This window comes from Notothenia coriiceps, unplaced genomic scaffold (assembly GCF_000735185.1).
Source record: "Notothenia coriiceps isolate Sejong01 unplaced genomic scaffold, NC01 NC01_scaffold00024099, whole genome shotgun sequence".
Lineage (NCBI taxonomy): Eukaryota > Metazoa > Chordata > Actinopteri > Perciformes > Nototheniidae > Notothenia > Notothenia coriiceps.
Genome location: NW_011356800.1, coordinates 2131 through 17770, shown reverse-complemented (window position 1 = coordinate 17770; position 15640 = coordinate 2131). Strand labels below are relative to the sequence as shown.

Sequence of the window (15640 nt, the reverse complement as noted above, 5' to 3'; positions counted from 1 at the left end):
ATCCTATTGTCATATTGTATAATCTAAATTACATTTCTAGCTCATCTATGTTCAAACAAAAGAAAATTATTTAGCATAACTGATGTGTATTGTGTTGTCACCATGTAGTTGTAAAATAAAAACATGTTTACTCATAGGACTACATTTTCAGCGACAAGACTTCCTGCTTTGATTTAACTTGTAAAAACTCAGTCAGATCAGCACAAAATGTAACACATGTAACACGATGTAACACAACTGTTAATTGAGAGCAGTGTCTGAGATGATTGTCACGTTGTTGCATGAACAAACTCACTGGTTCCATCTCCTGGACAAAGACATATCGCACAGACTGGACAAAGAGATGCAGGCAGCCAAAGCACAAACAAAGGCATATATTTTCTCATAACATTATCATACAAACAACCAGACCATCCATCTACTTTCCTGGGGAACTCACTCAAAAATAAAAGGGAATCACAAGGTAAAATTCGTATTAGCCTTGTCCAAGTAAATCAATTAAAACGTTTTTTTTTTTAAACAAGCTAATAAACCAGACTGGTGGTTTAGAAAATTGTCCCTCTCAAGGAGAAGAGCAACAGTCGGAAGTCATAGGCATGTGACAGGATTTTTGGGATGTTGGGGGAACTAATTTGTTCTTTCTCACCACACTACAAGATCATTAAAAATATCAAGATAAATTGATTTTATTCTTCACTTGCATCAGTTCTTTTGGTTTGCTTTCACACTTCAACCATAAGGACTTTCAGTCATAAAAAATCATAGAAAAAATATAGAATTCTGAATTCATTTCAACTCTGTAAGTTAAACAAGAAAAAAGGAAATACAGAACATTTTACTCTCGGTTGTCAACACTGAGGTGTTTAATGCTGTACATGTTTACCATTACTATGTACATTGACATCAGTACATAGAAATGGTAAACAGTGTCCACTAGTGGCGGCATTCATCCATGCAAGTCCTACGAGTTACATAACAAAGTCCATCAAGGTTAATGACAAGTTGATTTGCTCATAACTAGTTGATCATTTATGGTAATTTTCTATTTTTTGGGTAACTTTAAATTCTAAATCTTAATTTAGAATTGAAAGTTTCACATCCTGAATTAAATTAATCTTATGAGTTGACCATTTAGAGTTCACTTTGAGGTTAATGTAAGCAGTTTTCCTGCCCCAAGCCATAACCCCTGGCAGCTGCAGGGGAAATGATATAAATAAAAACTGATATAAATCTCCCTAGCATAAAAGATGACTACAAGTCTAAAGACACGCGAGTGGCTCATTGAGGCCTTACTCAAACACACCAGTGCTTTAACCTTTAAGCTGTACTGCTTATGATGACAATGTTTACATTCTGATGTTTAGCTGGTTAATGTTTACCACTATGCTTTTTAAAATATCTTACACAAATGATTGTGCTAACCACAAAAACCTGAAGATGACTAGAATGTTTGTGGAAAAATTCTAGTCATAAATCCATCAAATTCAGAAAATGCGAGTACCACATTTTGAGGCAATTATTTTAATATCTATTAAGACATTTTTGTCAAAAACATAAACTTTAGACTCATTATCGTACTGGATGGGAATTTATGGGATGACCAAATAAATGATTAATTGCCTGGGAAGATATTTCTCTGTATAAGGGAAGAATGTGACCTGCTTGTGATGCTAGAGGTAAAGTCAGATTATCCTCAGTCACTACAGTTCATCCTCTTGGGAACATGAATGTCTGTACTAATTTCCATTGCAATCCATCTAAAAGTAGTTGAGACACTTCAGTCTGGACCAAATGGGCCATGCTTCTAAATAGAAAACACATTCCACTGTAAGTATGACATTAAACACGTATTAATGTAGAAAACAGAACACAGGATATTATCACCAACCCCGAAAAACAGGTTAGGATATTATTTTTTTTCCCTGCTAATTTCTGCACCAGCAGCAGTGTCCCAAATCAGACGTCTATTACAGCTGTCAACTCCCTCTTCACATGAGTCGCTCTGGGGGATGCAGATTCATGCTGGCCGATAATGACGGGTGAAATGACCTGTGCAATTAACCCTTCTTCATGTGAGTAAAACTGAGCCCCATAAATGGCTGACAGATTCAATTGCAGTTCAGCCCCCGGTTAGCCGCTCATGCCTTGCAAGTAGTAGAATGGACATCTGTTTGGTGTATTTTCTGCTTGTGAGGGTCTAATTGCTTGAGGATGAGATATTTCCATTCAGTTATAGTGGGTCAGAGGAAAGGATAGCCTCTTCTGAGTGATTAGTAGTCTAACTTTTAAAAACACAAGTGGAAGAAAACTGTTATTCTGTATGACTTGTCAGTTACAGAATACATGGATGCTCAAATGGTTTTTGCATGTTCTGTGTGGTGAGGTGATTACAATACAGTGTGGCTAACATCCACTGACATGAACATGATTCATTTCCAAACACAACACTTTAAGGGTGCATGAGTGCATGTGTGTTTATACATTTACATATACTGTACACACACATGCGGACACACTGTATTTCAAATCAATCTTGTAAAGTTAAACTATACCTTAGAGGAAACAGCCTTATTCAGTGCAGCTGGAGAGAAAACAGTGACATTTCTCTTCTTCCTGGAAAGATTTGTCTGGTTTGTCTGCAACAGAACAGCAGCACATTCTATCCAAAAATAGCACTGCGGAAGAAGAGAGAGGGTGGATTTTAAAATGTTAGCAGGAATTCAAAGTATCCTAGCACTTGATCATTAAATTGGCATTGGTTATCTCCATTAGAACATAACTGGATGTTGTTTACATCTGGACTTTCAATCAAATATTATCACGTGGTATACATAATCATATAAATCGTACATATCATATGTGTTGTGCTTACCCTGATCTACCTTGAAGTATTAAAGCATTACAGCTGTGTGAGTAAGTTCTACTGTGATGACTAAAATAAAAATAAACAACTTTTAACAAATCCTGGAAAAAGAGCATTTGACACATTAAGCCTTGTTTATAGAGATAGAAACAAATCCCATAACACTGTTTCTGTTCCTTCTCGTTTGAGTTTTCTCTCTTGTTTCTGCCCCACTGTACTATTTGGCTTACTTTCTTTACCTTTTTAAAACATTTCTCTACAAGCATATCCCGCCTTTAACCTCCGTTTTTGCCACTTACATAGTGCCCTGACGACTGAAACTTGCACTATGGAACAAGTTAATGCCACACGAAACAACTTTACATTTGTTTAGTTTATATGCAGTGTTAGGCACATAAACTCAATTACTTCCACTCATAATTGCTCTGGTCTCGATTATTAAACACAAAGAGATGTGTGCCTTGTAGCCTGTCTAATTTAAATTATTAGATTATAAGAAGATCTGTCACAATCAATAAATAAGAAAATAACATTTACTTAGCCTCCTACATTCTTTCACTAAATAATGCAGGAGACTGTTGTCGGGTTGAGACCACGATGTGCTTTCATTTGCAGCTTGGTGTAAAGTGAAGTTCTGACTTTCATTTTAACACCCACAATGGCTGGTTTACAGCTTGAGTTTCCAAGGGAAGTTTGGAGTTGTTTAATTTGTTTAACAGGATCACTCGCAAAACACATGTGCAGCAGGCTGATCCGTATGCAGTTTGTTGTGTCTCACAGCAACCGTATATCCTTGTGCATCAATTGTAACTTAATAAAAAACAGAAACACTTGAATGCTTTCGCCAATTCCACTGATATTAACACCATGTATGTCTTTAAATGGGTTATTATTCATCTTAAGAGCAAGTTGTTCTTGACATGTTGCTATAAATATAAATTGAACAAAGAATATACTTTTACCTTAGATAATTCACACCATTGTTTTTCCCTTGATTAAATGTCATGTGTTCATTAACTACAAAAAAGCGTGCTTTGAAGCGCACTGGGGTTATAACACAATTCAGTATGTTTTGACTGGCTGATATGAAACACATTTCCCATCCAGTATCAATTTAACACCAAAAGCAGGGCACGGAATCTGCAGTATTCAGTGGAAAGTGTGAAACTTCTCTCTGAGTGGACAGACTGAGTCTCTTTCATAAAAAAACCCTATTCCATTACCCACACTGGAAGTGGAAGTTGAAGTCATTAATCTGGACCCATCCCTCTGTGTACTCTGCATGGGTGGGGACTGGAAGAAGCAGAGGATGGACCCTCAGACGTCACCACCTCTGCCCAGCCTCTCCTTCTGCTCACGGCTCAGTCAGGACTGATGGTGAGAGGGGATGAGTGTATGACAATATAAACCAACAGGAACCGCTGAGTGGAAACCTGTAGACTGTAAACTGGGAGTAATGTGTTTCTTATAAGCGTCGTTGGATTTGCTTACAACTTCACGGGAAGTCTTTGCTTTGTACTTCTGCCTCTGGTTTCGTGTCTCCTTGGATGTTGCGCCACGCTGCACACCGTTTGCCAACTGGCATGTGAGGGATCGCGTGCAGTTTACAGTGCGCTGGCACGAACACGTTTATCTTCAGCCTTTTCAGTGGCAGGAACCCGGCCGAGCCGATGAGTGCGCCCCACATGTTCCTCTCAAACGTATACAACATGTTGTTCATCACATTTGCCAGATGATACCTGTTGATTTTTCCTCGCGCCATGTCCTCCTGTCAGACTGAGCTGGACAATGAAGTTATGGGATAGCCTGACCACTTGTTTGATACTGCTTAGCGCCGTGCACGCCAGCCGGCTGCTCCGGAGCCGACCGCAGTCCTCTTCCACCGAGAGGAGAGGGCGCGCCGCCGAGAGTCCCCCGGAGCTCCCGCCGATTCAGGGCCGCCTGTCTCTCGCTTCCCCGGGAATGAGCCTTGCTGATGCGGGTACAGCGGACTGGGAAAGGACGCTGGCTGAAGGAGAAAAAAGTAAGAGCGTGTGGTTTTATGTATGGAGTGCCCAAAGTACCGAAAAACACAATAAGATTAGCCTCCAGCAGGCATGCTCGGTCTTGAATTATTTTTATTTTCCATAACAAAAAATAGGTAACTTTAAAAAAAAATGAACTGTTCAATTCAAAACATGTGAAACTGATTTGACTGAATTAAACTTCAGAGAGTTATCAATGTTTACACATATTTTATGTGTACATAGTTATGGTGCCTTGTTCAGCTTTTAAACCTTTGTTATGGTGTCCCATTCTTGCCTCCAACCTTAGGACTGCCACATTCAGAGCTCTTGGGTTGTGGTGGTATTACTTTCTTTATACCTTTAACACTGGATAGGCCGTAACAAGAGTTGGTTTGGGACATAATTCAAATGTGTTATGTAGGTTGGCAAGAAAATATTATTTTTCAATAGATTACAATATAATTGTTTTGTTTATACAATGTTATGTTGTAAATGACAATAGTTGTCCATTTAATTTCAATAAATCCACAATTTTAACTCTAGTGGTATTTGCTATAAGAGTGGCTTCTGTTTCTTTAATGAAGCACTCAAATTACAACAGTCTGGTTCATAAATAAAAACATTTGTAACTTGGCAGTCAGTTCAAATTAAATTCCTCACAACATCTGTTCAATAGCCAGATGATGAGTGAAGCAATATGTGCTTGCTGCCCTTGTAAGAGTACCATTTGTCTTGATGTGTTTCAGACACCATGGAGGAGTCCCCTACAAACGAGTTTAAGGACATGGTGGATTTAATCAAAGGGACCATCAGTAGAATACGTCGTTCCTCCTCATCCACTGTGTCCTCATCTACCTCCTCCCCTACCTCTTCCACCTCCGAAGAAGACCTGAGCAGCAGGACTCGACTCAGGAGGGAAAGGAAGAAGGGGGCAAGCCAGCAGAGTGGAGAAAGAAGAGGAAGAGCTGGAGGGACAGGAGGGAAGGTAAGGGGAGGTAACAGACGAGGACAGGGCTGTGTGCTCAAACAGATCCACCTCAATGTGACAGACCTTGGGCTGGGTTACAGCTCCAGCGAGGAAATGATATTCAGGTACTGCTCCGGACCCTGCAGGAAGTCTGAGACAAACTATGACAAAATCCTTTATAACCTCGCTCACAACAGGAGGCTTCTTCCTAAGGACACCCCCCCACAGACCTGCTGTCGGCCAATATCGTTTGATGATGACCTCTCGTTTTTGGACGACAACCTGGTGTACCACATCGTGAGGAAGCACTCTGCCAGGAAGTGTGGCTGTGTGTAGGGAGCTGGTGTCAGGTGTTGTGTAGTTTAACATACCCTCCCACTTTGAAGTTGATGTTGAGTGTTTTTTCTTCTGTTTTTCCCACTGTGAGGAGACTTCCAGGCATTAGTTGTGGTTGAATCCAGTCCAACAGTAAAGGATTAAAGAAGGAAAGGCGTTTACAGTTTTAACCTCAAAGCAAGGATGCTCTTCTTCTCCATTGCTTAATCCAAATATCCATAATTTCCTTCACAGTTCACACCTCACATTGCTAATATGTTCAGTGTGATTTTAAATGTTTCCATGGATACTCTACCTATACTTTCTGGACTGAAATCAGTCAAACACAATGGATGATTCAGCAGACTCGTTCTGTCTATTGTATAGCACGTATGTTACATGGAAAAAGTTATACACATATGAAATGTATTTATGAAATCTTGAATTTATTAACTTATTGATATTTATTATGTTTTTATAAAAGGAATACATGTTATTTATTACTGTAATGTGATATCTCAGACCGTGCCAAAGGTTTAAAACAAATAATTTGTTGATCTATTTCCATATAAAAGCTGTTTAAAAGACTGGTTTACAGGCCCTGTGGAAATGTCTTGCAAACAAAGGTTTGTGTTCATGTATTGCTTTTCACCAAAGCACATTGTGTGTCCTTGAAGTCTAACAAAAGAGTTTTCTAAATAATTTTCTTCCTCATAAAGCATTTTCGAAGCCGATTTTGAAAACAGTCATTTCAATTGTGCATTGTTTACATCATGATCAAGCTTACATCATGATCAAGTGCTTGCAGGCTTCTTATTTGCTGTTGCATTCATTGCTACTTTGGTGCATTGCTCACATGCTCATACTATACAAAGAAGCAGGGACCATCTCTTAAAAACTCTACAGGACATCTTCAAAACTGCCCTCACTATCTTATCCTAGTGTATTCACTTGATGTGTAAGTGAAACAAGATTTCCTGATAGAAATGTACCTACAGCTATATTTTTTATACAATATTCACTTTAAAAATGCCTCATTTACTTTTTAATAAATGTATTCTACACAGTGTATTCTGTATGTGATTACTAAGACAGGATTTTATGTTTCAGATCTATGTCGATGAGTTTAGCAGACAAGAAGCCATGTTGTCATAAATTGTCCATCTGAACAATAGACCAATGCTCAGAGAGAAACTCAGGTTTCCAACATTACGCCATACAGCCATAACATACGCTTGGCATTGATAAAAAAAAAAAACGAGACAGGTAACAGAAATGAATCATTGTATTTCCGTCACTTTTTGTGTGAAAGTGGAAAAGCAGCGAGAGGAACGGGGCGTCAGGGATTTGCCTTTGTAATAAAGGATTATAGAAGGATCTTATCAAATGACAGGAACAGACATCAAACAGAAGAGGATGGAGTATCTGTACATACATTAGAGTATAGTGTACAAGTATAAAAGGAAAATGAGATGGACAGCAGATAGATAGATGAAAGACGAGTGATACAACATACAACATGGATTAATGAGTTAAGAGATAACGTATGTGTTGGCAGAGAAAGGGGGACAATGAGAAGACAGTATAATTGAAAGGTGGCGCATATCCAGAGAAGACAATGATGATGGAGAACTTGAGAAGACATTATGTGCCTTGCTTAACTAATGTATGTGGTCGATATCTGATCTATCCGCTGCTCGCTCACATTTCACAGCCCTTCCTCTGCCTGTCCCCGAGCTGTGAGTCAGTGCTGCCTGGTTCAACAATTACAGGGCAACACTGGGGCTAAGACTCCCTTATTTTATTATGTTACTAATTATCTCGATAAGCGACACTGTGATTCTCTGTGAGACGCTTTGCAACCAGAGCTGATACACCAGTCAAGCTCAGAGCTGGGGATTGATAGATTCTGACAGCTGGGGTTACACTGACGTGTTTACAGTTCAGCTCTGTTGGCACTGCAGATGTTTACGTCTCTGTACTTGAAAATGTTCATCTTTTGGATGTTGATATTATTACCATGGTACTGTTATGGTAGTAAAAAGTGCAGCCAGTTGATCATTGATGAATTGAAATCAGCTACGCACTATACCAATATTGAAATAAAATGAGTGCCACGTTCACTTTATTTTTGAGCTTCCTCGCTTTTTGGTCAACCTAGAAATGCAGTTGAATGAGTCAACACTTTCCATTTCTATAACTTCTATTTCTCCTTTATTCAGTTATCAAGCCACAGTTTTACTCAACACTTAACATTTAACAAATTGGCCGAGTGTGGACTGTAGTTTGATTGCTGCGATGGGACCAATAAAGCATAAAACTGAGTTAACCATGACAGTGCCAAACCTTTATTGGCCCCCCTGTAGAAAATATATACAACAAGGCCATCAGCTTAACCTGTGGAGAGCAGGGGAAATCATTAGTGCTCACTGACAGCCAGAGGATAGTGTCATTAGTCAGATGAGTCTGAGCTGCTCTTTTGTTCGTGGTGTCAGAGGAGCTTGTAATGGAGGATAATGTTCCTGTGGAGTGTAATACAACACAAGCAATAGCGGTTAAAGGGATGGTGCTCCAAACAGGTGCTAAATACTGTCAGAACTGAGAAGGAGACACTTATGTTACAGTGATATCTTCAAAGGGCTGGTTCACCTAAAATATAATGTCTAGCCATATAACGTTTTCAGATATGAGGTATTATCTTAGTAAAATGTGAAGTGTATAAAATAATGCTTGTAGTGCACGATGCAAAAAATATGCCATATTATATATATTTATATTTTCTAAAAAATAGAAAATGTTTTATTATTGTTAGTTGCCAGGGCACATGTTCAGGGAAAAACAAGATTGTTTAATTTTCTAAATTAATTTTCCATATGGATACTTTTATTGTGCAACTGAGTAGCTGAGCAGTCAAAGACATATTTTAGTAGTTATTATGGGGTAAATAGGGCAGGCAAGGTAAACACTGCTGTTAAGTCAGTTTCTCAGAAGGAAAGCTTGTCAGCATGATGGTTTTAAATTGCACTTCATAAAGTGTCTCTGCAGTAGCTCAAACACTCATCATTCCATCCAAATGAGTGGCCAGCTTGTTTACAAGAGAAAACAATTGTGGGCAGAGCCTTTCGACCACCATTGTGCCAGCTGGCGTGAGAAAAGATACAAATTATAACCTAAGTGTAATCACGGTTATATGAGACATAACGCGGGTCTTCATCAGAGATCTGTCAAACCACACAAGCTCTTTGTGCCACTGCAGTCAGTGTGACTCACTATATGAAGAGTCAATTGTAAAGACAACCACAGAAGGAGGAAGGAGAGGCTTCGCAGATGAAAACAATACAGCTACCAATTCCAGATGTATGATAACAACACTGACGCTTTCTCACTTATTTTTAGAGATTAAAATAGACTCCAAGATGTGATATATTCTCATATACACAATTGATAAAAGTAGTTTGTCTTTTGTGGGTCTTGAAAATGTAGAAAGGCAAAAGGGGGGTTTTGGTTCCAAACTTCAAAAATCTTTAAGATAAAAGTAAAAAAAACACAATATTTTAGTGATCCATGCAAGAAACAGGCTGGGAGCTTTAGTTTAGGAAGGATAGCTGTGCTGACAGTGGACTGGCTGCAACACAAAGCAGAAGCAGAGGGGATTAACGTGGAGCTCTAACCACACTGCCCTGATCATCACGTCTACTGGCCTATCGCCAAACCTCCAGTCTGGACCACCAGCCACAGGCTCCCACTCATCACTACCACACACACAGACACGTGTTATCAGTCATCTCTCAAGTGAACTGCAGATGGACTTTACATTCATACACCCAATTATCAGAGAGATGAAAGACAGAACAATGGACACCATCAAAAAAACATCAGTGGTGAGACATTTATCAAAACCCTCATTTTCATTTTTTAGTTTTTGATTTAACAAAGGTTTAATATTTAATGGGCTTGCAATTGAAAGGGTTGATGGTGTAATATAACAACACTGTACTGTACATAGTGTATGATGTAACACTTCATATACGTAATATAAGTCAGTTGAACTTCAGTTAACTTGTGAACCTGACCCAGCTCAGTTCTTTAGCGGATGCAATATTTTGACACAAATTATAAATGTCGAGAAGGAAATGGCAAGAGGTGTGAATGTAACACTATCACCTGCGAGTTGGTGAGTACGAGGTGTTCGACCCGATGGTTAAATATTCAGGTGCAACCAGAGAATGTGCGTTACAACGCTCTCAGCTTCACTAATTTGACACACTATTGAGTGTGTGCATGTAATCATACAAGAAAAGCATACATCTCTATGTTTAAGTGCTGTGGCAGAGGGCCAGCTTGAACCTTTATCAAAAGCCAGAAAGTGGAATTAAATGTGAAAATAAAAGTTGTCTAAAATCCACGCTAGATGTGCTCTTGTGGCTATGTGTGTAAATCCTATTCTGAAAGAATGCCTTGTGAGTAGGCAGCTCAGCCAAAGACATTTACTGGTTGATGACATGATTTTTCGGCAACTTCTGTCTGTGATGTCAGGGTGAAATTATAAGAAATGGCTCACATGCCGACTGGTTGAAGCCCTGCTGGACAGGAAGCTGTCCGCTGTAGTGTGACACGCTACATCAAGCCGGGAGGAAACAGCTGAGATGATGTGACAAAGTCACACAAGCTCACAGAGAGATTGAGGAGCGAGGATTTATCTAGTTAAACCCTTCTTTGAAACTGTATTTCTTTCAACCCCAAGGCTTCAATGATTTACTTGCTTGTGACTATGCTGACAAATTACATAGTTAAGTGACTTCCTACTTGTACCACTTGTTTCTCAGATCGATTTCGAACTGTTAAGCTGTTTTTATTTTTTTTCATCTGTGAAAAAGGTTTTGCAGATCGGATAAAAGTTTTCAGAGGAATATTTGTTTGTTTTAATCTGCAAAAACAGGTGTATTGGAAAGGGAATTTAAACACATTTTTCAGTGTCATGCTATTTTTATTTTTATTTTGCAACAAGAGACCGATTGTCTTGCGAGTACAATAATGAATCAATCAATCAATGTTTATTTATATAGCCCAATATAACAAATGTTACAGTTTGTATAGAATATCAGTATGACAATACGACACCCTCTGTAGACCCTCACATCGTTGACGTTAATAAGTATTTATTATACTGCCACAACATCTTTTGTGGCAATACACAAACGAGACAGTTTACTTGTTTTTACTTCAGACATTGATAACTCGAAATATACTGAATCCCAAAATAATGGCAATTATGATGAACGACATCAAACAATCACACTTTAAACTTCTGTTACAGCCAAAATGTTATTGTTGCTTTTCGCAGCAATAATTACATTTGTATTAGTTGTTCCCATCTTATATTACAGTAAGTGTACATTGGAGTGACCCTTGACCCATGATAACAAAATAGCATACATTGTCAAACATCAGAGTACATTCCTCTCATCGTTTACACACATGGGTCTGAAGCACCTCTGCTACGCTGAGGTACGGAGTGGAACTGCTCTAATCTCCTGTGTAAACACAGTTATGTTGTATGTGTGTGTGTGTGTGTGTGTGTGTGTGTGTGTGTGTGTGTGTGTGTGTGTGTGTGTGTGTGTGTGTGTGTGTGTGTGTGTGTGTGTGTGTGTGTGTGTGTGTGTGTGTGTGTGTGTGTGTGTCCAAGGCCCCAAGAGGCAAACCAGACTACTAACACACAATTCATTCTCCCCTCATGAGGAAACAGCAGACCTCCCTTGACCCCCTTCTTGCTCCTCACTTTCCCTCCATCCTCCTATATCTTTCACTTCCTCGTCTTCAGATACCTTCCCACCTCTTTTCTTTTCCTTACGTCCCTCAACGTTTTGATGTAATTTAGCTTCATCCATTATTGTCTGCAGCCCTCCTTCCTCTGTGTTCTCGTAATTTATACACCCTGTGAATAAACTCAGAACTTGGCCCCTGTGTGTGTGTGTGTGTGTGTGTGTGTGCGTGTGTGTGTGCGTGCGTGCGTGCGTGCGTGCGTGCGTGCGTGCGTGCGTGTGTGTGTGTGTGTGTGTGTGGATCCACTGCTGTGTGTGTCTGTCTGTATATTCCCTGGTGTTAAAGGGAGGAACCTCTCACTTCCTCCATAAACACCTCAGTGGTATGCAAAGGATCTGTAGCAAAGACTTCTGACTCCTACACCCTCTCTATTTATTTAACCTTTATTAAACAAGGACAAATATTTTTACAATAGAGTCCTGGCCAAGATAGGTAGCAGCACAATTAGAAACAAACAATTACAAACGACAACAGAGAACCAACCAGAGTCACTATGAGAAACATCATTATAGAGAGGCGAAGTCCCGCCCATCTACTTCCGACCCATGGGACCTTATTTTGGAAAAATTATGTATTGAAGTCAATGGAGAGAAAAGTTATCTTTCGATCCCGTTTGAATTGTGCCACGAATTACACATATGATGTTTGTCAATCTTCAAAAATAATTTCCATGTCAAAAAAGTCACAGTTTGTCGTAAAACTGTTGAAATATAAGACTATGAACAATAAGCAACTAGAAAGACTACAAATCCCAGAATCCCGCTGGCTCTTACGGAACCAACTAACTCCCCTTTTGTGTATGTACAGCTCTCAACATGCCCAGACTTGTAGTGATTTTCACCTCTTTTAATACTTTTCGCCTCATTCTGAAAGAAAGAAGTGAAATGTGCTAACGTGACGGCCGTCTTGGTGTTTGGTGCAAGACGGGAGATGTAGTTCATTTAGCGGTTTCACACAAAAAAAAGTGTTACTTCACAGTTTTATGACACATTTTTATTTTTTTGACTTGCAAACATATCTTTTAAATTGAGAAACATCATATGTGTAATTTGTGGCACAATTCAAACGGGATCGAAAGATAATCTTTCTCTCTCCATTGACTTCACATAATTTTACCATAATACCTTTCTGAAATAAGGTCCCATGGAGGTCCCCCGGAAAGGGAGGGACTTTGCCTCTCTATACAAAGCATCTACAAATAGAGTTGCCTGCTTCACTCTGCATTGAATTAACAATTGTCCATCATCAGCGACTGAATCAAAGTTTATTTTTAACAAACTTCCCTCTTTATCTTTATATATCTTTGTTGTTTGGAAAAACATTTTTGTGTTTTCCCTTGTAGATCTGCAGAGGGAAAAGTCAAGAGGTGGTCATAAATCTGATGAATAGATCACGCAGCTTGGCTTTAGTATCTGACTTACAATATAACTGACTTACAAATACAAAAAGATGGTACTGTATCCTTATCATCCACACAAACCACATCCATAATGTGAACAGGGCCACATGCAAAAAAAGGAACACTGCTGGATGCCAAAACTGACATACCACCAAACCATGTGTGTATAAAACTACAGCTCATCAGGACACTGGAATAATACTTCCCAACCATCCAAAGGAGCAAGAATTCCTTTGTGAAAGCTGCAGCCTTATAGCAGTGTTTCCTCATCTTTGTAATTTTGTCATATTGGTTTGGCTTTACTCGATAATATGCATAAAATAGACAAGAGATTGAGGGTGTGGCTAAGTGGATAGTGTGCTGGACTTCGAATCAGAGGGTATCAAGTTTGATTCCCACTGCAGTCAGCATGTCGTTGTGTCCCTGGGCCAGACACTTCACCCCAAATTGCTCCTGTGGGGATTGTCCACATTACTGAATGTATGTAAGTCGCTTAAGATAAAAGCGTCTAACAAATGACAAGTAAAAAAAAAAAGATGTGTTGCAGAGGAAGGCTTCAAAGAGCATGAGCCACATTGAGACTCAACATTGTGATTCCACACCCAGAATATTTAAGAAGTGCATAGATTCAGTGAAAGGAAACCTCATCAATTACTCATGTAAAGCAAGCTATTGGTGGAAAAACAAGGACTGCCACCAAGTGTTGCAGTTATTAGCTACTGATCAAATCCAAACATAAATGTGTAACATTCCAAAAATACCTACAAATGTATTTAAAAGCCTCTGATCCTCTGACAGACATCTGTTTCCCCCCTGAATGGACGCTGAAATGGATCCTACTAAGCCAGAAAATGACTCACAGAGCGAAGGCAGGGAGCAAACAGTTCAAACCTCTGACTCACAGACCCTTTTATAAACTTTCAGAGTCTACAATGACCTTCGGAGGACCCCTCCTTGGACCCTAATAACCCCCATCCAGGCCTGAGTGAGCTGAGACACAACTGATGGAAATTTGATATCTCAGCCTCAGTTTCCCTGTGATTCACTAAAACACATTACATTACATGTCACTTGTTAGACGCTTTTATCCAAAGCGACTTACATACTCAATACTGTGGACAATCCCCACAGGAGCAATTTGGGCTGAAGTGTCTCGCCCAGGGACACAACGACATGCTGACTGCAGTGGGGTTTGAACCTGTGACCCCCTGATCCCAACACATCATCTAGATCCAGATCCAGATACAGACACTAACCACAGACACATCATGTTCATATGAACCCACAGAGACACACAGTGATTGATGTCGGACCGCTTTAAGACTACCATTTTACTATTATATAACTATGAGTAGAAAGCAGAAGGTGGATAATAACATGGCATGTTTATTTGCCCTTTGATTCGTTTAAGTTTTGCCATATGGTGGAAAGTGCCCTATGCCACTGTGAAGTGAACACATTTCAACAGAGATTACCACGACAGGAAATAAAACATTGACCTCTGTAATGTTCCTGCCATGCTCTAACCTTTGACATGCACAGAACAACAGCAATGGTCTAAAATAAACAACTCCTCTCAAAGGATGTAGAAAATAAATACCTGCCACAAGCACTTTGAGTACAGGCCAAACACAGAGCTAATACCTTTAGTTCATTGATTCAGCCTTTTTTCATCCATTACTCCTGAACTCCAAAAGACCTTATTGCTTACATTGAGATGTGCAGTGTCTCAAATCTGCAAACCAGAGAACAATGATTACAAAATATTTTAAACCTTGAGTTAGACATTCTGGTAAATTAAATCGCTGTCTTTCTTACAGATAGTTTGATTAAAAAAAAGATAGATACTACTTACGTTACGTACGGTATTTATGAAACTATAGCCAGGAGCTGGTTAGCTTAGCTTAGCATACAGAATGGAAATTAGGAAACAACTAGCCGGAAAGATGTTTCCCAGTTGAATTATGGGAAATCGTTTTTTGAATGTTGACCCATACGAGGGATTCAAAATCAGGAAAACTCAGCCTCAGAACCTTTGATCCTTTTAATGTCTCTCAAATGTCCACCAACTTTATAGAAGGTAAAAATCTATCAATCTGACTACTCCTTAAAAAAACAACTGAAGCTAGTTGTGTCTTTTGATTTCTTCCAAACGCTTGTTGACTCTCATTAGCTACAATAACAATGGTTAATTCATGTTTGTGTCCATTTCATTAAGAATTACTGTCATGTCATGACAAGTACGACATAAAGTGTTTTAATGTTTA

The 15640-nt window shown here is 39.2% G+C and overlaps 1 protein-coding gene across 1 annotated transcript; it reads left to right on the top strand.

The window, feature by feature from the left end:
• The first annotated feature begins 4651 nt into the window (after window positions 1-4651).
• Window positions 4652-6239, top strand: LOC104954867 (glial cell line-derived neurotrophic factor-like). Its single transcript, XM_010782067.1, has 2 exons — window positions 4652-4886; window positions 5616-6239. Exons 1-2 carry the CDS (start codon window positions 4652-4654, stop codon window positions 6170-6172), a joined length of 792 nt encoding a protein of 263 aa, XP_010780369.1. The 3' UTR covers window positions 6173-6239.
• The last annotated feature ends 9401 nt before the right edge of the window (window positions 6240-15640 follow it).